Source organism: Scyliorhinus canicula, chromosome 4 (assembly GCF_902713615.1).
Source record: "Scyliorhinus canicula chromosome 4, sScyCan1.1, whole genome shotgun sequence".
NCBI classification, from domain to species: Eukaryota; Metazoa; Chordata; class Chondrichthyes; order Carcharhiniformes; family Scyliorhinidae; genus Scyliorhinus; species Scyliorhinus canicula.
Genome location: NC_052149.1, coordinates 195,351,335 through 195,374,659, shown reverse-complemented (window position 1 = coordinate 195,374,659; position 23,325 = coordinate 195,351,335). Strand labels below are relative to the sequence as shown.

Below are 23,325 nucleotides of genomic sequence, written 5' to 3'. Positions count from 1 at the left end.
CCGTTCATTGACTTTTTTAAGGTAGATTGAGGATGCAGCAAAGGAGGGAGGGTAGGGGGTTAAAATGGGGAAAGCAGGATGGGAGAAGGGGGCGAGAGTGGGTGTTGGTTATTTACAATGCTGCATAATTTTGCTTCTGCTTTGGTTTGTTTTTATGAAAATTCCTGAATAAAATATTTTTTAAACAAAAGATTCTGAGGAGCGTGACAGGGTCGATGCGGAGAATTTGTTTCCGCAATCTAGAACTAGACATCACAGTTTAAAAATAAGGTATCACCCATGTAAAGGGAGATGAGGAGGAATTTCTTGTTAGAGACAGGTCGTCAGTCTTTAAAATTCTCCTCCAATGAGAGCAGTGGAGGCTGGTCATTTAGAGGCTGAGTTTGATAGTTGGTTGCCAAGGGAGTACAGTGTTATGGAGGCAGGTAGGAAAGTCGATTTCATACCACAGCCAAATCAGCCATTATATTATTAAAGGGTGGAGCAGGCTTAATGGGCCAAATGGCATACTCCTGCTCCTATTTCTTATTGTACGCAATGGCAGTGTTCTGGGATATGCAATTATCTGCTTGTGTATCCATACCTGTGAATATATATGAAAATACCATGTGAACGTGCTTTCCATGTGAGTTTACAAACAGCTGTATTGTAAAATATCAGCTTTTTAACAAATTGTACTGCTAAGCATTCATCTAAGAAATAATGCTACAAGCTTTGAAACACAATTTAAAGAATCACAATGAGCACAAAAGCATACTAAAATGATCATTCTGCTGGAATTCTAAAGCATTTGTGTTTTTTGAAAATGACCAAAAATGACAGTTGCCAAAAAGATTTCTATAGATAAGTTTTACCAAACATATAGGGCAAGATTGATTGATTGATATTTATTGTCACATGTACCGAACTACAGTGAGAAGTATTTTTCTGTGGCCAAGGGAGCGTACACAGTATGTACATAGTAGACAAAAAGAATGATCGACAGAGTACATTGACAAATAGTGATTGGTTACAGATCTTCCGTCTGTTCACGCTGGTGGGTTCCTCCAGCCATGCCAATGGCACACACGCCTCGGGGGTTTCCCAGTGACGTGGGATGTTCAATGGGAAATCCCATTGTCAGCGGAGGGATCAGAAGATCCCACCACTGGCAAATGGTGGGCTGCCTCCCGCCACTGAAAAACACGCTACAGGGAGGCCAGAGAATCTCAGCCATAATTATTTTATTTTTTTTAAAAATGTGACAGACCTTAATTTAGACACTATAAACTTCAGTTACTAAGATAAATTGCAGACAAAAGGTTCTGAAAATATCTGTTTGGTAACTTGATTAGTTGAGCAGTTTACTTTTCACTTTCAGTCATTCAAAAGATGATGTCAGATGGTGCAAAAGTATAATTGTTGAGCTCTAGGTACAGGAACCATGTGCAAACAATGTATTTAATGTAGATTAACATTAAAAAAAATTGTGTTACCTCTTTCTTCAACTGCACGAATACATTTCTTTACTAAATCAAATCCAATTTTGTCCAGTTGGGCAGCTGAAAATCAGAAACAAATACATTGATTTTAATGAGTTAAAACTTCAGAAACACATTTTTAAAATACAATGAACATCGGGTAGATGGAGAAGACCAAGAGTTGTCTGTTCCATTTTGGAGGATTTGGCATCATATTCTTTTTAATCCTTTTGGACATGATAAATGTCAGGTCAATGAACACTCCCAGTATGTACATAGTAGACAAAAAGAACGGTCAATGAACACTCCAATGGTTGCAGTCAGACCGAGCACGAAAGAAGATGCTGACTACTGGAGACCAATCACCCAAGCCCAGGACATCACTGTGGGAGTTCCTCATAGTAACGTCCTCAGCCCAAACATTTTCAGTTACTTTATCAATGACTCTCCCTCCACTATTTGGTCTGAAGTTGGGATGTTCACTGATGATTGTAGTGTTCAATTCCTTTCGCAACTACTCACTTAAGGAAGCAGCTTGTGCCTGCATGCAGCAAGACTTTGATTACATTCAGGCTTAGGCTGAGAGGTGACAAGCAACATTGACATCAGATGTAGCAGGCAATGACCATCTTCAACAACAGAGAATCTAACCAGCTCCTCCTGACATTCAATTATATTAGCATTGATTAGAAACTTAACTGGGCCAGCTATTTAAATATTGTGGCTGCAAAGCAGTTGGTATTCTTGCATCAAGTAAACTTACCTCCTGACTCCATAAAGCCTTTCCACCATTAATAAGGCACAAGCCAGGAGTGTGATGCAATGCCCTCCACTTTGCTGGATGAATGTTGGTCCAACAACATGGAAGAAGCTCCACTATCCAGGACAATTCAGCCCACTAGATTGGCAACCCACCCAACACCTAAACATTCTCTCCTTCCACCACAAGTGTACAGTGGCTGCAGCGTGCACCATCTATAAAATACAATGCAGGAACTTGCCAGGTTCCTTCTACAGCACCTTCCAAATCAAATTATTAACACTGAATACTTACCGCCTTCACTTATGGGATTGTCCTTATTCAAGATGTACACCTGAAAAGTAGTAAAACATTACTTTTTAAATCCATGTGAAAACTATACTAGAACTAGAAATTTCTGGTAATCTAAACCAATACAAATGTCATGAAGTTCATGTTATTCAATGAGACCAAACATTTGTAATAATGTAGGAGGTACCACACCTAGATGATGACTTAGTCACTAAAAAATCTTTATCCATGTTTTTTTTAAATAACATCAGTTATTCCGCACCTAGCATTTCATGAAGCAAAAGTCTGAAATTCTCAAGGCAAATTATATTTAATTTTATTTGACCATTTTAAATGTCTTTGCAGCTGACAAAAATCATTCTTGGCTTGAAAGAAGCAAGGAAGTTATGTTAAACGTGCAGAAAATACTGGTTTTGCTTCACTGATGTATTGGGTCCAGTGCTGGGCACCACACTTTAAGTAGGATGTGACAGCTTTAAGTTGCAGAAAAGATTCACGAGAATGGTTCCAGACATAAGGATCCAGGGAAGAGGATCTAGGGAAGAGGATCCAGGGAAGAGGATCCAGGGAAGAGGATCCAGGGAAGAGGATCCAGGGAAGAGGATTTTCAGTTACCAGAATAGACTACAGAGAAGTTAGGACTCTTTTCCTTGGCAAAGAGAAGGTTGAGAGAAAATGTAATGGCGGTATTCCAAATCATGAAGGATCTGGACAGATTCAATGTGGAGAAACTGTTTCCATTGGAAGGATTGAGAACCAGAAGGCACAGTTTTAAGGTAAAGAAGCAATGGCCATAAAGAGCCCGATTCACCCCAAAATTTCTAAGTTAATTTGCGGTGGGTTTTTCAGGGAGTTTTCCACCGGCTCTACCAGCGAGTTCCCCGCTACTATTCAATGACAGTCACTTTTTTGGGCCCTGGGGAGTTTCTCACCAGTTTAGCCCACACAGAAATTATTTTTGCACTGGTGAGCTGAACTTAGAGATCAGGCCACCATTTTCAAAGGGTGACACAATTCTAAGTGAGCTTGTGGGTCCCCCACACCCCCACCCATGGGCAATGTCACCCCCAATACACATGAACACTACCCCACAATCCCCCCGTGAGGACACCCCGCTATGGAGTCCCTGGGGGCTCCCCTCTTCAGGCACTCTCCCCCCAAACTCTTTACAGCAACCTCTTCCATCACCCAACCATCACCCACCCAATCTGCCAGAGGCTCCTACGTATCTGCCCTGTACTTCCCTACCCTTTAACATCCCCCACCCTCATTTCATGGGCATGGCCCCCTTGCCCCCTGGGAGTGCCACCCTAGCAGTGCTCCTGCTGGCTTAGCAGTGCCATCCAGGTACTTTGGCAGTGCCAGGGTGCTGGTGCCAAGGTGCCAACTGGGCAGTGCCAAGGTACGTGTTCCAGGGGAAGGGCCAGGGAGCCATCCTGCACTTACCCTGATCACCCTGGGGTCTCCGATGGCCCGGGAGACCCCCAGGGTACCTTTCCCTGTGTGGACCCACACTGATCGGCGCCCGGATGCAGCCTCACTGGGGAGGCAGAGCAATCGCGGGAGCCAGCTGGATCCCTTGCAGGTAGGCCGTAAGTAGGTTTACGATCTACAGCGAGCATCATTCGGTTCCGCCCATTTGGGGTGGGGTTTTGATCAATGCCTTGCAGGACTTCGGAGAATCCTGGGAGTCACAGAGGCTGTTGGAAGGCTTACTGCAGGCCTCTCCTGGCATTCACCGGCCATGTTGCGCTCAAGCGAGAGCACAACGCGGCCGGAGATTCGTGCACAAGGAAAAGCTATTTCATGTAGTAGGATCTAGAATACACTACCTGAGGGCTGGTGGACGTAGGTTCAATCTAGGCATTCAAGAAGGAATGAATTACCTGAAAAGAAACAATGTGCAGAACTACGAGAAATCAGGAGAGTGGCACTAGGTGAGTTGCACTAGGCTCAGAGAGCCAGCACAGACACAACAGACGAATGGCCTCATATTTTGCTGTAACCTTTCTTTGGTTTTATTTATTTTTTTATTTCTTATAGTTCCATTTATGATTCTGCAAACATAAACAAATACAATTTAAATCTAGTTCTCAAATTAATTTGGGAACACAGATCTCACTTCCCTCTCATCACCCCTTCAGTAGGTTTATCCATGTTGTGCTACTCTTCTTCTCAGTGTGGGGTTATCAGCTTTTATTTCACATGTGTCTACTGCTGTTCTTTATTTCCTCCTGTTTCACTCTTTCTCCTTCTCTTCTGTTTACCCCATCATAGCAGATTGCGAGAAGGGAAGAAGGCAGACTTGGAATGCAATCAAAAAGCCTTGTCGTGCCTGACTCGGTGACACGACAAGGCTGTTAAATCTCGTGAGAGGCACCTCGCAAGATTTGCGACGCTCAAAATGCCTTATAGAATATAACAGCGCAGTACAGGCCCTTCAGCCGTCGATGTTGCGCCGACCTGTGAAACCACTCTAAAGCCCATCTACACTATTCCCTTATCATCCATATGTTTATCCAATGATCATTTTAATGCCCTTAATGTTGGCGAGTCCACTACTGTTGCAGGCAGGTTATTCCACGCCCTTACTACTCTCTGAGTAAAGAACCTACCTCTGACATCTGTCCTATATCTATCTCCCCGCAATTTAAAGCTATGCCCCCTCGTGCTAGCCATCACCATCCGAAGAAAAAGGCTCTCAATGTCCACCCCATCTAATCCTCTGATCATCTTATGTGCCTCAATTAAGTCACCTCTTAACCTTCTTCTCTCTAACGAAAACAGCCTCAAGTCCCTCAGCCTTTCCTCATAAGATCTTCCCTCCATACCAGGCGACATCCTGGTAAATTTCCTCTGCACCCTTTCCAATGCTTCCACATCCTTCCTATAATGCGGCGACTAGAACTGCATACAATACTCCAAATGCGGCCGCACTGGAGTTTTTTATATAGCTACAACATGACCTCCTCATGACCTTTGAGAACGGCTGGTGTAAAAACCCATCTAGCTCACTAATATTAATAATCTTTATTAGCATCACAAGTAAGATTACATTAACACTGCAATGAAGTTACTGTGAAAAGCCCCTAGTCGCCACAATCTGGCGCCTGGTTGGGCACACAGAGGGAGAATTCAGAATGTCCAATTCACCTAACAAGCACGTACTTTGGGACTTGTGGGAAGAAACCGGAGCACCCGGAGGAAACCCACGCAGACATAGGGAGAATGTGCAGACTTGGCACAGGCAGTGACCCAAGCCGGGAATCAAACCTGGCGCTGTGAAGCAACAGAAGCAACCACTGTGCTACTGTGCCGTCCTAATGGCCTTTAGAGAAGGAAATCTGCCATCCTTACACAGCCTGGCCTACATGTGACACCAAACCACAGCAATGCCCTCTGAAATGGCCTAGCAAGCCACTCGGTTCAAGGGCATTTAGAGAAGGGTAATAGGGATGGCCCAGCTGGCAATGCCCACATCCCCTGAGATTTTTTTTTAATGTTGACCCTGTGGTCTCTCGATTTCCTTTTTGAACAAATCCCATTAGATTTTCCTACAAGTAGCTTCTCCCAGTCGACTTAGGCCAGATCTTGTCTTATTCTATTAAAACTGGCTTTACCCTGATTCAGAACTTTTATTTCCATCTTTGTCCATTTTCCATAGCTACCTTAAATCATACTGAGTTATGGTCACTGTCACCAAATAGTTCCCACACTGAAACTTCTAACATTTGCTCAGCTTCATCCCTGCATTCCCTAATACTAAGTCCAGCACCACCCCCTCTCTTATAGGACTTTGTACGTACTGACATAAAAAGCTCTCCTGGATGCATTTTAAGAATTCCGTCCAATGAACCAGAAAGACCACACTGAACCAGGCCTAGGTAACTGACCAAGAAGGTTAGAGAGTAGGACTCAGCTGTGACAGCCATAGAGAGAGAAGCAGGGATTGGACTGGATTCATTATAGCAAGTTGCAGTGAGAAACAAAGAGAGACAGACAGACACAAAGTGCAACAGAGTCACTGAAAAAATGCCAAATATAAAAAAAGAAAAACAAAATACAAAAAATAAAACTTGGTGAAAAGTAAATTCAAATGAGTTGGAACTACCTTGCAATAGTTACTCAGCTTGACAGTGCAATAAATCTATGAAGAGTTGTGACAATGGGATGAATTTTTCAGGTGGGGGGGTGATGTATTTCACCCACTGCCAGCTGTAAAGGTGGTCATCTACTCGCCAACTTTAAATCTAACTGCCCCACAGCAACAATATTCTAGGTGCAGCCTTAATGATGTGAAGATGGGTCTTTCATCCCTCAGGAACAAGAAGTCCCACCCTAGAGACCTGTTGGTGGATCTGTAGCCCCAGTACCGACAAAAAACAAAAGTCACTATCAGGAGTCTTGTGATGAGCAGAAGATGAAAGGAGTCGGGAGTTGATATTTTAGAAGCTGCAGAGAAGTTGGGGGGAGGCACAATACACAATTGGAAGACGAGTTGTCCTTGATGGGCATAGCCCTTCTCCCTTCAAAGAAGGTATCCTACCTTCCTTCCCACCTTTAGACAATGCAATGAAACCCGCCTTCCTTCCGCCTTCCCAGCCACACATATTATAGTAACAGAGGCATTTGCAAATTATCCTTGCAGAAATTGATTCAGCTCCGCAGCACAATCAAGGTTTAGTTATTTCCCAAGCTAGTTTTCCTGAGTGTTCAAAATGTAGTTCAAGTATAAATGGCAAATAACAATTTTTTTTACAAAAGTTTTAAGAATTAAAATTTGGAAGGAAAACGCACCAGCAACAAAACTAACTGTAGAAATAGTGGCCGCAATTTAAAGGGAGAAAAAATGTCCCCTTTTGAACGCAATGCCGAGAACGATCTTGCTACCAAATGGGACTCTATTTCATTTTGGCTTTATAGAATCACAGAAGTAACAGTACAGAAGGAACAGTACAGAAGGGGGCCTTCGGCCCATTGAATCTACACCAGCTCTTGGAAAGAGCACCCTACTCAAGCCCACACCTCCACCCTATCTCCATAACCCAATAACCCCACTAACCGGAACTGAATCCGGGTCCCTGGAGCTGTGAGGCAGCAGTGCTAACCACTGTGCCACCCCCGTGGGGTGAGAAACACACCTACCTTCATTTCCTGCACTGAAGATCTCAGCTGCAGCTTGGCAGTGTCACTGACAGCTTGGCAGTTCCACCCAGGCACCCTGGCAGTGCCAAGGTGGCCCAGTGGCAGGAGTGCCAGGGTACCACCTTGCCCAGAGACAGACCACTCCAGGACCTCTGATGGTCTGGAAGACCCCCCACCCCTCCCCCAGGTGCTGTTGCGCCTTGTCCACATTTGTGTGGACCAGTGCTAAATGGCATTATGGCGAAGTCTCCCAGGCATGGACATTTGATCCTGAGCCTTGGGAGAATCTGGCGCAGACATATTTAAGTGAGCCTAACTGCTCACGTAAGTATGCAAATGTGGATCCCAGATCCAGATCGTGACATCTTGCAAGATCTTGTTAGATATCACAAGTTGTCCAGAGCATCGTAAATCCCGCAACGAGGCCCCTCCCAAAATTAACAGTCTCATTGCATCCTGAGTCGGGCGTGATGAAGCCGTTCGATCAGGCCGCATGTTTCTTTTAATTTCGGGACATACACATTCATCATGTGACATCACTGGAAAGTTCCACTGAACATGTGGATGAGCTAATTTTCAGCTACAAAACCAATTGGGTTTCTATCTCATTCTTCATTTAGCCTCCATTGTAGCTCTTTCTACCTCACTGAGCTAGCTACATCTGCACATTTATAGTCATAAGTGATGCTTGGCATTATAAACAGTTCCACCCAGAGATATTAACATTAATAACACATCTTCCTATTAAGCAACAATGAACAACTCCTGCATTATTTTCCAGTATTAATGCATTGAGCGAAGGAAAACTGGACATGGACGGGAAAAAAAACTTCTGTTTCTGAAATCTGGAGGCAATAAACTTCACCTTGAAGTAAATGAGAATTTTCCCTGCTGTAATTCAGGAAGAAATATTCACTAATCAAAGAAAAAAGTACAGCACAGGAACAGGCGCCAACATCCTCCAAGCCTGCGCCAACCATGCTGCCCGTCTAATATAAAACCTTTGACACTTCTGGGGTCCGTATCCCTCTATTCCTATCCTATTCATGTATTTGTCAAGACGCACCTTAAACGTTAGTATCATACCTGTTTCTACCACTTCCTCTGGCAGCGTGTTCCAAGCACTCACTACCCTCTGCGTAAAAAAACTTGCCTCGCACTTCTCAAAATTTTGCCCCTTGCACCTTAAACGTATGCCCCCCCAGTACTTGACTCTTCCACTCTGATAAATAGCTTCTGACTATCCACTCTACCCATGCCCCTCATAACTTTGTAGACTTTTATCAGGTCGTCCCTCACCCTCCGTCGTTCCAGTGAGAACAAACAGAGTTCATCCAAACTCTCCTCATTGCTAATACCCTCCTGACCAGGTAACATCCTGGTAAACCTCTTCTGTGCCCTCTCCAAAGTCTCACATCCTTCTGATAGTGCGGCGACCAGAATTGAACACTATATTCCAAGTGTGGCCCTCTGCCTGTCAATACCCTTAAGGGTTCTGCCATTTACTGTATTTTTCCCACCTGTATTAGACCTTCCAAAATGCATTACCTCATATTTGTCCGGATTAACTCCAACTGCCCAAGTCTCCAACCGATCTATATCTGCAAACGTACTAATCAAACCAGTTACATTTTCCTCCAAATCATTTATATATACTACAAACAGCACCAGACCCAGATCCCTGTGGAACACCACTAGTCACAGCCCTCCATTCAGAAAAATACCGTTCCACTGCAATCATCTGTCTTCTGTGACAGAGTCAGTTCTGTATCCATCTTGCCTGCTCACCTCTGATCCCATGTGACTTCCAGTCTGTACCAGTCTGCATGACGGACCTTGTCAAAGGCCTTACTGAAGTTCACTGCCCTACCTTCATCAATCACCTTTGTCAGTTCCTCAAAACATTCGATCAGGTTAGTGAGACACGACCTCCCCTTCACAAAACCATGCTGCCTCTCACTAATATGTCCATTTGCTTCCAAATGGGAGTAAATCCTGTCTCAAAGAATCCTCTACTCTCCAATAATTTCCCTACCACTGCGAGAATACTGACATATCAAGGATGATCCAGGATTATCCTCATTACACTTCTTAAATAAAGGAACAACATTAGCTATTGTCCAGTCCTCTGTGCGGAATCTGCACGTTCTCCCCATGTGGGTTTTCTCCAGTTTCCTCCCACAAGTCGCAAAGCCGCACTGTTAGGTGAATTGGACATTCTGAATTTTCCCTCAGTGTACCTGACAGGCTGCGGAGTGTGGCGACTAGGGGATTTTCGCAGTAACTTCATTAGAGTGTTAATGTAAGCCTACTTGTGACACTAATAAAGATTATTATCTAGGACCTCACCTGTAGCCAGTGAAGATACAAAGATTTCTGTCAAGGCCCCAGCAATTTCCTCCCTTGCCTTCCTCAGTATTCTGGGGTAGATTCCATCAAGCCCTGGGGGCTTATCTACCTTAATGCTTTTCAAGACGCCCAACACCCCCTCCTTTTTGATCTCAATGTGACCCAGACTATCTACACATCCTTCCCCGGACTCATCATTCACCAAGTCTTTCTCTATGGTGAATACTAATGCAAAGTTTTGGAATGTTTTACTGGTTTAAAAAATTACTTTGTTCTCCAAAAATCCAAGACAACTCCACTCAAGCCAAGCTTAAATTCAAATGCTACCAATGTTGTAGCCTGAACTAATGATTATTGTTTGAATATCTAAAAAAAATTGAGCCCCAAAGGCATTTATGAAGTTAAGTGATTACTGTATGCATTATTGTGTTATTGTGTTGTGTTTGCTGGGACACTGTTTAGCTCAGTTGGTTGCACAGCTGGTTTGTGCTGCAGGGTGAGGCCAACAGTGCAGGTTCAAATTCCCGTAATGGCTGATGTTATTCATACAAGTCCCTGTCTTCTCAACCTTGCTCCTTGCCTGAGGTGTGATGACCCTAAGGTTAAATATCCCAAAAATTATAGAGGGTCAGGGGGCTGAGTTGAGTATGGTTGCCATTACAAAAGAGATGGTGCTAAAAAAGCTAAAAGGTCTTAAAATTGACAAATCTCCTGGCCCCGATGGGCTACACCCTAGAGTTCTGAGGGAGGTGGCTGAAGAAATAGCGGAAGCGTTGGTTGAGATCTTTCAAAAATCACTGGAGTCAGGGAAAGTCCCGAACGATTGAAAGATCGCTGTTGCAACCCCCTTGTTTAAGAAAGGATCAAGACAAAAGATGGAAAATTATAGGCCAATTAGCCTAACCTCGGTTGTTGGTAAAATTCTAGAATCGATCGTTAAGGATGAGATTTCTAAATTCTTGGAAGAGCAGGGTCGGATTAGAACAAGTCAACATGGATTTAGTAAGGGGCGGTCGTGCCTGACGAACCTGTTAGAATTCTTTGAGGAGGTGACAAGTAGGTTAGACCAGGGAAACCCAGTGGATGTGGTCTATCTGGATTTCCAAAAGGCCTTTGATAAGGTGCCACAGAGGAGGCTGCTGAGTAAGGTGAGGGCCCATGGTGTTCGAGGTGAGCTACTGGCATGGGTTGAGGATTGGCTGTCTGACAGAAGGCAGAGAGTTGGGATAAAAGGTTCTTTTTCGGAATGGCAGCCGGTGACCAGCGGTGTCCCACAGGGTTCAGTGTTGGGGCCGCAGCTGTTCACCATATATATTAATGATCTGGATGAAGGGACTGGGGGCATTCTAGCGAAGTTTGCCGATGATACAAAGTTAGGTGGTCAGGCAGGTAGTGCTGAGGAAGTGGGGAGGCTGCAGAAGGATCTAGACAGTTTGGGAGAGTGGTGCAGGAAATGGCTGATGCAATTCAACGTGAGAAAATGTGAGGTCTTGCACTTTGGAAAAAAGAATCCAAGCATAGACTACTTTCTAAACGGTGAGAAAATTCATAATGCCAAAGTACAAAGGGATCTGGGAGTGCTAGTCGAGGATTCCCTAAAGGTAAACATGCAGGTTGAATCTGTGATTAAGAAAGCGAATGCAATGTTGTCATTTATCTCAAGAGGGTTGGAATATAAAAGCAGCGATGTGCTACTGAGCCTTTATAAGGCTCTGGTTAGGCCCCATTTGGAGTACTGTGTCCAGTTTTGGGCCCCACATCTCAGGAAGGACATACTGGCACTGGAGCGTGTCCAGCGGAGATTCACACGGATGATCCCTGGAATGGCGGGTCTAACATATGATGAACGGCTGAGGATCCTGGGATTGTATTCATTGGAGTTTAGAAGGTTAAGGGGAGATCTAATAGAAACTTACAAGATAATACATGGCTTAGAAAGGGTGGACGCAAAGAAACTGTTTCCGTTAGGCGAGGAGACGAGGACCCGTGGACACAGCCTTAGAATTAGAGGGGGTAAATTCAGAACAGAAATGCGGAGACATTTCTTCAGCCAGAGAGTGGTGGGCCTGTGGAATTCATTGCCGCGGAGTGCAGTGGAGGCCAGGACGCTAAATGGCTTCAAGGCAGAGATAGATAAATTCTTGATGTCGCGAGGAATTAAGGGCTACGGGGAGAATGCTGGTAGGTGGAGTTGAAATGCCCATCAGCCATGATTGAATGGCGGAGTGGACTCGATGGGCCGAATGGCCTTACTTCCACTCCTATGTCTTATGGTCTTATGGTCTTAAATTACCACCAGCCAGTTCTCCCACTTTAAGGGGAAAACAGCCCATGTGATCTGGGACTATGGCAACGTGGGGCCTCACGGTAGCATGGTGGTTAGCATCAATGCTTCACAGCTCCAGGGTCCCAGGTTCGATTCCCGGCTGGGTCACTGTCTGTGTGGAGTCTGCACGTCCTCCCCGTGTGTGCGTGGGTTTCCTCCGGGTGCTCCGGTTTCCTCCCACAGTCCAAAGATGTGCGGGTTAGGTGGATTGGCCATGCTAAATTGCCCGTAGTGTAAGGTTAATGGGGGGATTGTTGGGTTACGGGTATACGGGTTACGTGGGTTTAAGTAGGGTGATCATTGCTCGGCACAACATCGAGGGCCGAAGGGCCTGTTCTGTGCTGTACTGTTCTAAAGTACAGCACAGGAACAGGCTCTTCGGCCCTCCAAACCTGCTTCGACCACGCTGCCCGTCTAAACTAAAATCTTCGACACTCCCGGGGTCTATATCCCTCTATTCCCATCCTATTCATGTATTTGTCAAGATGCCCCTTAAATGTCACTATCGCACCTGCTTCCACCACCTCATCCGGCAGCGGGTTCCAGGCAACCACTACCCTCTGTGTAAAAAAGCGTGCCTCGTACATCTCCTCTAAACCTTGCCCCTGGCACCTTAAACCTATGCCCCCTAGTAATTGACCCCTCTACACTGGGAAAAAGTCTCTGACTATCCACTATCTATGCCCCTCATGATTTTGTAGACCTCTATCAGGTCACCCCTCAACCTCTTTCATTCCAGTGAGTACAAACCAAGTTAATTCAAACTCTCCTCATAGCTAATGCCCTCCATACCAGGCAACATCCTGGTAAATCTCTTCTGCACCCTCTCTAAAGCCTCCACATCCTTCTGGTAGTGTGGCGACCAGAATTGAACACTATACTCGAAGTGTGGCCTAATTAAGGTTCTATACAGCTGCAAAATGACTTGCCAATTTTTATACTCAATGCCACGGCCAATGAAAGCAAGCATGCCTTTTTGTCTACCTTTTCCGCCTGTGTTGCCCCTTTCAGTGACTTGTGGACCTGTACACCAAGATCTCTCTGACTGTCAATACTCTTGAGGGTTCTTCCATTCACTGTATATTCCCTACCTTCATTAGACCTTCCAAAATGCATTACATCACATTTGTCAGGATTAAACTCTGCCATCTCGCCGCCCAAATCTCCAATCTAAATCCTGCTGTATCATCTGACAGTCCTCATCGCTATCTGCAATTCCACCAACCTTTGTGTCGTCTGCAAACATACTAATCAGACCAGTTACATTTTCCTCCAAATCATTCACACACAGCAAAGGTCCCAGCACTGATCCCTGCGGATCCACTACTTACTTTTATTTATTGTGTTGTTATAGGAGGAAAGAACAGTCTAGATTATAAACTACTATGTGGAATAGAGAAAAGCAACTCTACATGAAAAATATTTCCAGGTCTTTGGTTTGCATGCAATTTCAAAAAGAACATTTCTGGAAAACAAATCTGCTTCAACGTGACCTGAAACCTCTAATTTGACAATTGAGAGACAGATCCTCTCTTTCATTAGTATATCCATTTAATTTCATTGGCTATGTGCTGGTGGAGAACATTACTTACCATTTTAAATGTCACAGCAGGGCGGCATGAGTCACTGAGAACTTGATCGTCCAGAAAGCAGGTAAACTTTTAATTTATTTCAGAAATTGCTTTAGAACTAGTCTTATTTTAGGCAATAACCAAAACAACAACAGAAAAAAATGACTAAATGTGTTCAGATTTGAATTAATATATTCTGGTTTTGTGAACATCTATTGGTGTGGTGGGAAACAGAGACAAATTAATTGAAATGAATGTGTATGGCCAGGCTAGGCATCTACCTCTGAACCTGAATAGTGAGTCACAAGGTGCTCTGATATTTGTCCTCGAGAACCATTTCCATCGGATTGGGGCACGGATGACAGCAAAAGGAAGCATACTAGTACAGTGCAAAGATCATCGTCATGGTCCACAGTTAAAGTGGAGGATATGCGGACTGGGGTATGTTTTTACCTTTACCAGTATGACGGGCTTTATAATTCCACTCATAATGAGCATATGCTTCCAACCCCAAGGGCGGGATTCTCTGTCGGCGTGGAGGTGGCCACAATGGGAAACCCCATCGGCTGGCTGCAGGGACGGAGGATCCAACTGCCGGTTGGGGCGTGCGCACCAGAAAACAGGTCTGGCGGGATGGAGAATCCTGCCCCTGCCCCATATTTGGGTCTTAGGAGGCAGTTTAGTGCCTTGCATGGCTGAATTTTGAGCCCATAGGCTTTGGTGATTTCACTAATAATTTTGCATTTATACAGCCAATCAGGTCTGCACTACTCAGACATTAGCATAAAGAATGTCCATAGATATGCAACAAGAGAGAAGGAAAAGCTTCATTTAATTAGATTTCAAGTACACTACCTGTTATTGATTTTGGCAAACATGCAGAGCCGAGTTTTATCTACAACTTCACTAAAAACCTCTTTGTCATTATCTATAGCTCATTAAAGAGGATTAATTATGGTTTAATGCACCGACCAGTAAACAAAAGATGCCTGGCCTGCTGACTGGCTCCAGCATCATCTGTTTTTATGTAAAATGCAGCATTTGACTTTATGCAACTGAAATGAAATTCATTAGCTGAATAAAATATTTACCTGAAGTATCTCCCCACCCAGTTCATCCAAATCCCAAATGTGAAACATTGAAGTGTTAAATTACCATGTTGTATGATATAATATAGAATAAGATCACAAACTAGAGCACTGCTGTCTCTTGGAGGAAAAAAATGAATTGCAGACAGCAATATGCTTGAAACATTTTCTTATTAAACACTATTCTTCCTCCTATTAGTCTTAGTATGGCTTTCTCCAGAATTCATGAAGGCCCCATGTTTCCACAAACACCAATTCATCCACTCCTGCATCCAATTCTCAGCATGATCCACTGTCTCCACGTCCAAATAGTAAAATAGCTTCAAAGACACTTATTCTAATAGACATTTGTTCTCAAGTCTTTTCATTGTCATACTCCACCCTATGTCAGTGATCTCCGCCAGCCATACATTACTACAACACCTTCTACCCTACTCCTTGTTCCCTGCTTTCTCTAGTCAATCAATGGTGGATGTTCCTTCATGTACTTTGTCTTCAATCTGGGACGTTCTCTTGAAATGTCAAGACTATTTTCTTCAATGCCGCTCTAATCCTCAGCTACCTTTCCTTTTCTCCTCCTGCTCAGTGGTCTGTAAAACAGACATCTTGCTGTAGATCAGGGAGTCATTCTTATTCCCATATTGATTATGCAGGGTTTTTTTCTATGCTCCAACTATGATTTACAGAAAAAAACTTTCATTGCTCTTCAGATCTCTCAAAATACACCTACAACCACAAGGGCAGGAAGGTAGCCAACTCTTAGGAGCTGATAAAATGACATAAGAGAATAATACGAAGCAAAAGGAGGCAATACAAAAATAAATGAGGGGGGGAAGAAATGTTTGAGACCCAGAGGATATGTGTGACAAAGAACATGTACTGGGCTGGGGAGGCTGATAGTATATCATGTTCCTCAATGAAGGAAGGTTTCTCTGTGCCCCTCTTGACATTGTGGGGGGCACTCTAAAGCGGTTTAGAAAATAATCTTTAATAACAAGGCCATGACCCAGTCCCAAACCACAATCTCAGCTCACGACATGCACAGCAAATAGTCAAAGCTAATTCCTGGACAAGGTTCCAGCCTTGTTCAGGACGGCTCTGTCATGAATCTATTGAATTATGGTTGGAATGCGCAGACAGGTCCAAGGATTTTTTGACGTTTAGACGTATTGTCAATGAAATAAGTGAGAAGTTTATAATAACGGTTCCTTGAAAGCCTTCCCCTTTTAGTATATATCCACCAGAACTTGTACTACAGCTTAAATTGTGCGTGCTCATATTTGGAATGCTCGATTTTTAGGACATGTTTTTAATTATTGCAGTATCATTTTTATTTCCCTCTGGGAGTCCTTTTAGTTTTCTCCGGGGTGACTTGCTGAACATAACTCTAACAGAAGATATTACTTAAGTGAAATACAAACCAGTGAAGAAACATACAGAATAATACAGAATATCTATAAACTCGGAACTTGCTGCAATCCAGACCAAAATGAATTTTGGAAAAATGATGAACTACACTTAACTGGACTTTAGGTCAGTTTTATTTTTAATTTCTATTTCCCTATTCTTAGTCACTGTTTGAAACTAGATTCATAAGCATTGGAAATACTTGTAAGGAGTTTAAATTTTAAAGGCTATTCCTTTCCTTTCCAATTTTTCGTTAGTAATACAGAAGCCAGCAATTTGCAAACCTTATCTTGTAGAGATAAGTGCAATACATGCAACTCAGATTGGCCAGTTTGAAAAGAAACAAGCTGGAATTATAAACTTCATACAACAGTAATAATTATAGTCAGCCTTACTGGCTCTCTGCCATCCATGGCCTCTATCCACAGCCTTCTGTCCTCCTCAGAAAGTGCCTGCATGGTGGTCATAGTTGCCCTGTTGAGTCGGAATACAATCAAAACTGTCCATCACAAATGATCCGTTCAAGAATTTTAATTCATATTTTTGCTTGAACAAACATGGTTTTTCTCTTAAATGGAATCTACTTGACTTCACTCCGAAAGCACCTCAGAGACATCAGTTTTGTTTTATAGGACATGGCAATACAGAGAGGAAGAAAAGAAAAATGAACTTGACCAACACTTCGATTTGGGTGAAATTCCAGCTATGTTTGGATGTTAATGTTAAATTTATTTTTAAGAATCTATTCCTGATAACACTTCTATCATATTTTGAAGTTATTTCTTTATGTTGAACAAGTAGAGTTTAGATCGCTGCAAAGCAGCCCATCAGGATTATTCAATTCTAAAATTAAACCATCTTTGGAACAATGTAAACATGTTAAGGAGAAACATTATCCATTTACAAAGTTTCATCCTGTTGACAAGTGCCAAACTTCTGAGATGATAGAAGAGTTTTCCAGTTTTAATAGGGTCCAGGATCCATCTCCCACTCACTCAGTTTCAGTTGAATTTGGGCTCCTGCCAGGAGAAAGTTTTAGTTTGTAATGGAGTACAAAACATTTTCAGACAGCTAACATCAAAGTGTAGATCAACTGTTAAGTACCTTGCAATCTCAGTTGTGACTGGACTTGGTTTTTGCATTGGGGCGTGGAAAGAAACGTGTGAATCTCCAGCCATGTCATCTTGAGAAACACCAACATATATGAAAGCTTGAAATCCGACAGTATTTTACATCTGAACATGTGGATACAAGAACTACTTCTCCATAGACATAAGAAAGACCAGCGAAAAAAAACTTAATGTGACATTAAAAAAAACACACTGGTCAGCATTCAACCCACCTGTCCGCTCCTTCCACGTCAAAACAGAACCTCTTCTCAATGGAGTCTGATTTTCTCCTAATGCACGATTTTAGGGTAAACATTTCTTCATCTCCCTGTGAAAAACAAATGCACCAGTGAATGCTGTACTAACTTCTTTCAACAACTAAACAAAAAGGTCACAGGGCAGGATTTTGCACCTGCGATGAACGCGGGTACAAATGGTGATGCGGACGCAACATCTCAAGAGTCAGTAAACGATAGTTTCACTGGCGAAAGTTTGTTTTCAGATTTCCCCCAACCCCTCCCCGCTGTTGATTTAATGAGGTTCCCACCCAGAAAGGTCAGGAACGTCATTTAAATAAACTACGTCATTAAAGGGCTTCCCTGCCATATGGTTCCCCGACATTGGGATCTTCCTCCTCGCTGATATAACGTCATGTTGGCACGGTTTACAACAGGCTTTTTACAAGAGAATCTGCCAGGGGCACGCAGGTAAGTATAGCCCCCAGGGGAAGAGGGACATGCCAAGGAAATATCCTGGCAGTGCCCCTCACCACCACCAACCTGGCACAGCGCTGGCAAGGATGCCGGGAGAGTGCTGTGGCCTGAAAGGGGGTGGCAAACCCATAGCTGAGTGTGGCACACCTGGGGTGAGGGAGGTAGAGGGGGCTGAAGCCAGTGATCCTTGGTGGGGAGGGTGAGGTAGTCGGTGGCAATAGTGGGGGAGGAACTGAAGCTCCGATGCCGGCGATGTTGGGGGTTGTTTTTACTGACACTTTGAGATTGGTGTGCTTGACCTCTGTGAAGCCAGGCTTTCTGCCATGTTTATGCCCTGCCCCTCTCAGTGCCGGTGCAAACATTCCCTCATTCAAAATATATTCCAAGCGCCGGTGGATTGTGATCTGGATCCCGCCAAACCACCAGGCAGGAATTGCACCTCGTTTCCGCCAGAGACCACACTTCGAAATCTTTCGTGAGAATTCCGCCACAATGTTAACTGAGGTGGAATTGGGATTTTAATAACATACCAACTTCATAATTACTGCTAAAGCCTCAAATGTTCCTGAGAAGTTGGTTTTGTTTTTAGAATGGCAAATTTCTCCATAATAAACAATGCACTTTAAAAATAAAGCTGTAAGTTTATTTATCTTTATGATTGAATTAAGATGGAAGCTAAATTTATTTATTTCATTGTCTGAAATTTAGAAGTAGAAGTGAAGGATATTTTTTAAAACTTACATCTATGCTAGAGCCTTTCATGATCTCAGGACAAAACAAAGTCCTTTACACCTAATAAAAGTATTTTCTGAAGTATAGTTACTGCTGTAATATGAAAAACACAGCAGGCAATTTACAAACAGCAAGTTCTTGCAATAAGCAGACGGGTAATGGCCAGATAACTTTTTGTCGTAGTGTTAAATAATAATATTGACCAGTCCACGAAGGATAATCCCACTGCACTTCTTCAAAATATTGTCATGGGGTTTTTTTTTATGTCCATCATCCCTGGAGTAGACTGGGCTTCAATTTAATGTCTGAAAGATGCCACCTGTGACAGTGGAGCAGTCTGTTAATGCTGCGCAGGAGAGGAGCGTCAGTCTGGAGGGGGGTCTTGAACCCCTAACCACTGACTCAGAGACAAGAGTGCGACCAACTGGGCCACAGTTGACACCCAAGTGCTTTCAATTTTCTGGTTTTCTATGTATGAACACTTCAATGTGATTGGCATCACCTTGGCTTGGTGCCAAATTTAAAGTTCGATCAAGAAAAAGGAATGCCACAGAAACCGTTCGATTTTTGTAGGCAGCTTTTCTTGTGGTAAGCAATGAGCACAATTGCTTTGCCCCGACTGTAAAATTCAGGTTGTTGTTTTAAAATTTACTGTGTGGAAAAGTGTGAAATAAAGAGGGTTAAATGGTGAATTAAAAGTGAATAAAAGCAAAATACTGCAGATGCTGGAAATTTAAAATAACACAGAAAATGCTGGAAATAGAGGTCAGGCAGCCTCTTTGAAGAGAGAAACAGGGTAGCATTTCAAGTGGAAGACTTTTCACCAGGACAAATCTGCTGAAAGGTCAATAACCTGAAACATTAGCTGGAATTTTCCCCAAATTCTGCAAAGGGCAAAAGAGTACTGGTAAAGCAGTGCTGACAACAGCTTTCTCCAACTTATCGTTTTGAACATAGAAAGAAAAATAGTGAGCGCAAGTCCCACAACTTTACGCTGGGAGCCCATCCCGATGGCAACTTGATTTTTCAAAGACCGGGATGCCACTTGCAAAGGCCGCCATCCCAGTGCACAATAAATCACCATGGCCCTCACCCTAGGCACTTGCCTGAGGTGCTCTGGGAGATCTGCTCACTAGGTGCACGCCTGGGGAGACGCATTTACGTTGGCGTAAAATACAATTTGGACATCTCGTGAGATATTTCCCTCCCATCGGGCGAACGCCTTGCCCATTAACATTTTGCAGGTCTGCAAAAATCATAAGGAGGCATAAACTGATGATTATTGCCAGAACAGCAAATGGGGAAGTTAGAAGGTTATTTTGTCCAAGAATTTATCAGAATGTGGAATACAAACAACTATTAAAGTAGAGATTACAACACCTTGAAAAGAAATGCGTTTTTTAAGGAATAACAAAGGCAAGATAGAAAGGTTTAAAATATATAGTTTTAGTTGAAAAGCTTGGAACCAGATAGGCATAATGGAGTGAAAAGCTTGCTTCCATATGTAACTTGTATAGTTCTATACCAATAGCACCTGCAATTGACATGTTACTAAAACTACTCAGAGGCATAAATCCTATAAGGGTATCTTTGAAATGCTAATAAATGCATATTCTATCACATAAAGAACAATGCCTTAATTGCAACAACATCCCTTTAGACTCATAGTAGAATATTTAGGCTATCATGCTGTCCACTTACTATTTTCCCCCCAGTTTTTTGGTCAAACGGCACCATAGTAACTTTCTTTCCTTCTTTTTGATATGTGCAGTAGTGCTTCACCCAACTGGATCCAAACGGACCTAGAAGGTGGATTTTTAAAATTAGAACACAGAACATAAAACGTACAGCGTACAGTGCAGAAGGAGGCCATTCGGCCTATCGAGTCTGTACCGACCCACTTAAGCTCTCACTTCCACCCTATCCCTGTAACGCAATAACCCCCCCTACCCCTCCTAACATTTTGCACACTAAGGGCAATTTAGCACGTCTTTGAACTGTGGAAGGAAACCCACGCAGACACAGGGAGAACGTGCAGACTCCGCACAGACAGTGACTCAGCGGGGAATCGAACATGGGACACTGGCGCTGTGAAACAACAGTGCTAACCACTGTGCTACCGTCCAAATAAACCAGTTTAATACCAGTAAGCATAGAAAGGATTTTCAAATGTACTGGTTGTGTGTAAATACAAACATAAATGTTTATCCTTACTTTTTTTCTGCACAAAGAGGTAACCCTCCATTGTGTAAGGGCTGATACTCTGATGTTCCTGAGGATTTTCTTTCATTTTCTTCATTAATGATTCAACTTCAGATCGCGCACCCTCAAAACGGTTTCTTGTCTGTAACATAGTGAAGTAATGCTGACAATAAGGTTTAAATAAAATCCAATGATGGATGTGTAAAATTTTTCTATGGTAATCCCGTGAACTGTGAACACACCTAAATGATTTTTATGGTGCAGACTTTGTCATTCCAAGCTTGAATTGCATATGGTTGAAGAATTTTGAATTAAAAACTAGGTTACTTTATACAAAAATCCAAATTGGTGGGAGCACATTGAGGTGATAAACTAGAATCACATAAGAATAATGGCTCAAGTGAAAAAATTACTATAATATGTTGCCACCAATGTGCCTAAAAAGGTGTGGTGACATTAATGACAAAGGATATAAATTAGTTTAATGAGTCAATCTCTAATCATGCATGTACATATACAGATTTATATTTGAGTGACACCTTACACTGGAGAAACCGGGAGGTTCTTAAAAAAAAGATGGTTAATCTCAGCAGCATTCAGAACACCTTTACTGAATAAAATCATTGTTCCGGTTAAGTAATTTACAATACTCCACAAAATAGCCATTTGATGATTTGATAAACTCAAATTTAGTGGGTTATTGAAACTAGACTAATCATATTTCATATTCAATGACAATGTTTGTGATGAAAATGGTAACGTGTTTCTGTCATATTTAAGACAGTTTTCTTCATTAATTTTAAAACAATATAGTTTTATTCTCCTCCTTTTTCACATTTTCCCCCAAATTTGCACCCACCAACAATTAAGAATAAAGAGTAATGAATATAATGTCAATCCGCATATATACAACAATAATCCCATCCCCCCACCAACCTCCAAACAACTGCCCGCATGTTAACATAAACAAACAACAAAAAGGAATCAGGAATCACCCAGAGTCACCATTAACACATACAGCCCCCTCCCTCAACCCTTCCCAACTCCCCCCCACCCAACTAATGTTCGATGTTATCCAATTCTTGAAAGTGCATAATGAATAATGTCCATGAATTGTAGAACCCCTCCATCCTTCCCCACAGTTCAAACTTAACCTTCTGAAGAGTCAAGAATTCCAACAGATCCCCCCACCACGCCAGGGCACAGGGTGGAGAGGCTGCTCTCCATCCCAACAGGATCCGCCTTCGGCCGATCAACGAGGCGAAGGCTACAACATCTGCCTCCGCATCCGTTTACAACCCCGGCTGGTCCGACACCCCGAATATGGCCTCCCTAGGGCCCAGGTCCAGTTTCACGTGCACCACTTTAGAGATTACCCTCAAAATCTCCTTCCAATAGTCCTCCAGCTTTGTACAGGATCAAAACATATGAACGTGATTTGTGCCCCCGCCCCCCCCCCCCCCCCGCCCCCCCCCCCCCACCCCCCACCCCCCCCACCCCCCCACACACACACACACACACACACACACAACGTTCACACATCTTCTACCCCCTCAGAGAGCCGGCTCATCCTCGCCCTTGTGAGGTGTGCTCTATATACCACCTTCAGCTTTTTCAGACCCAATCTCGCGCACGAGGTGGAGGCGTTCACTCCGGAACACCTCACACCAGAGCCTCTCCTCCATACCCTCTCCAACTGTTCCTCCCACTTTGCTTTGATCTCTTCCAGTGGTGCCTTCTCCTCTTCCAAAATAGCCCCGTAAACCGTCGACACTACCCCCTTCTCCAGTCCCCTCGTCGTCAGCACCTCCTCCAGCAATGTGGAGGCTGGCTCCACTGGGAAGTTCGTTATCTCCTTCCTGTCAAAATATTGAACCTGCATGTATCTAAACATTTATCCCTGCTCCAGCCCATACTTCGCTTCCAGCTCCTTCAATCCTGCAAACCGACCCCCAAGAAACAAATCTTTTTGTGTCTTAATCCCCTTCTCCCATTTCCGAAAATTTCCGTCCCACTTCCCTGGCTCAAATCTGTGGTTCCCCGAATTGGTATTTCCTTGACCCTGTCCCCAACCCGAAGTATTGGCGAAACTGCCTCCAAATTCTCAATGAAGCTATTATTACCGGACTCCCTGAGTATTTCCCCGGTGCCATCTGGAGTGGCACTGGTGCT

General features: G+C 43.4%; 1 protein-coding gene across 4 annotated transcripts in view; it reads right to left on the bottom strand.

Annotated features, from left to right (window-relative positions):
- The window catches only part of LOC119965284 (rho GTPase-activating protein 26-like), a 243,658-nt gene that overhangs the window by 119,427 nt on the left and 100,906 nt on the right, over positions 1-23,325 (bottom strand). For all 4 annotated transcript variants that reach the window (XM_038795809.1, XM_038795807.1, XM_038795810.1 and 1 more), the window contains exons 8-13: positions 21,166-21,295; positions 20,653-20,753; positions 17,740-17,834; positions 16,793-16,871; positions 2,515-2,554; positions 1,476-1,541 (exon numbers count right to left, since the gene is read on the bottom strand). In XM_038795809.1, the coding sequence (XP_038651737.1) occupies positions 1,476-1,541; positions 2,515-2,554; positions 16,793-16,871; positions 17,740-17,834; positions 20,653-20,753; positions 21,166-21,295 (511 nt within the window). The remainder of the gene's footprint in view (positions 1-1,475; positions 1,542-2,514; positions 2,555-16,792; positions 16,872-17,739; positions 17,835-20,652; positions 20,754-21,165; positions 21,296-23,325) is intronic.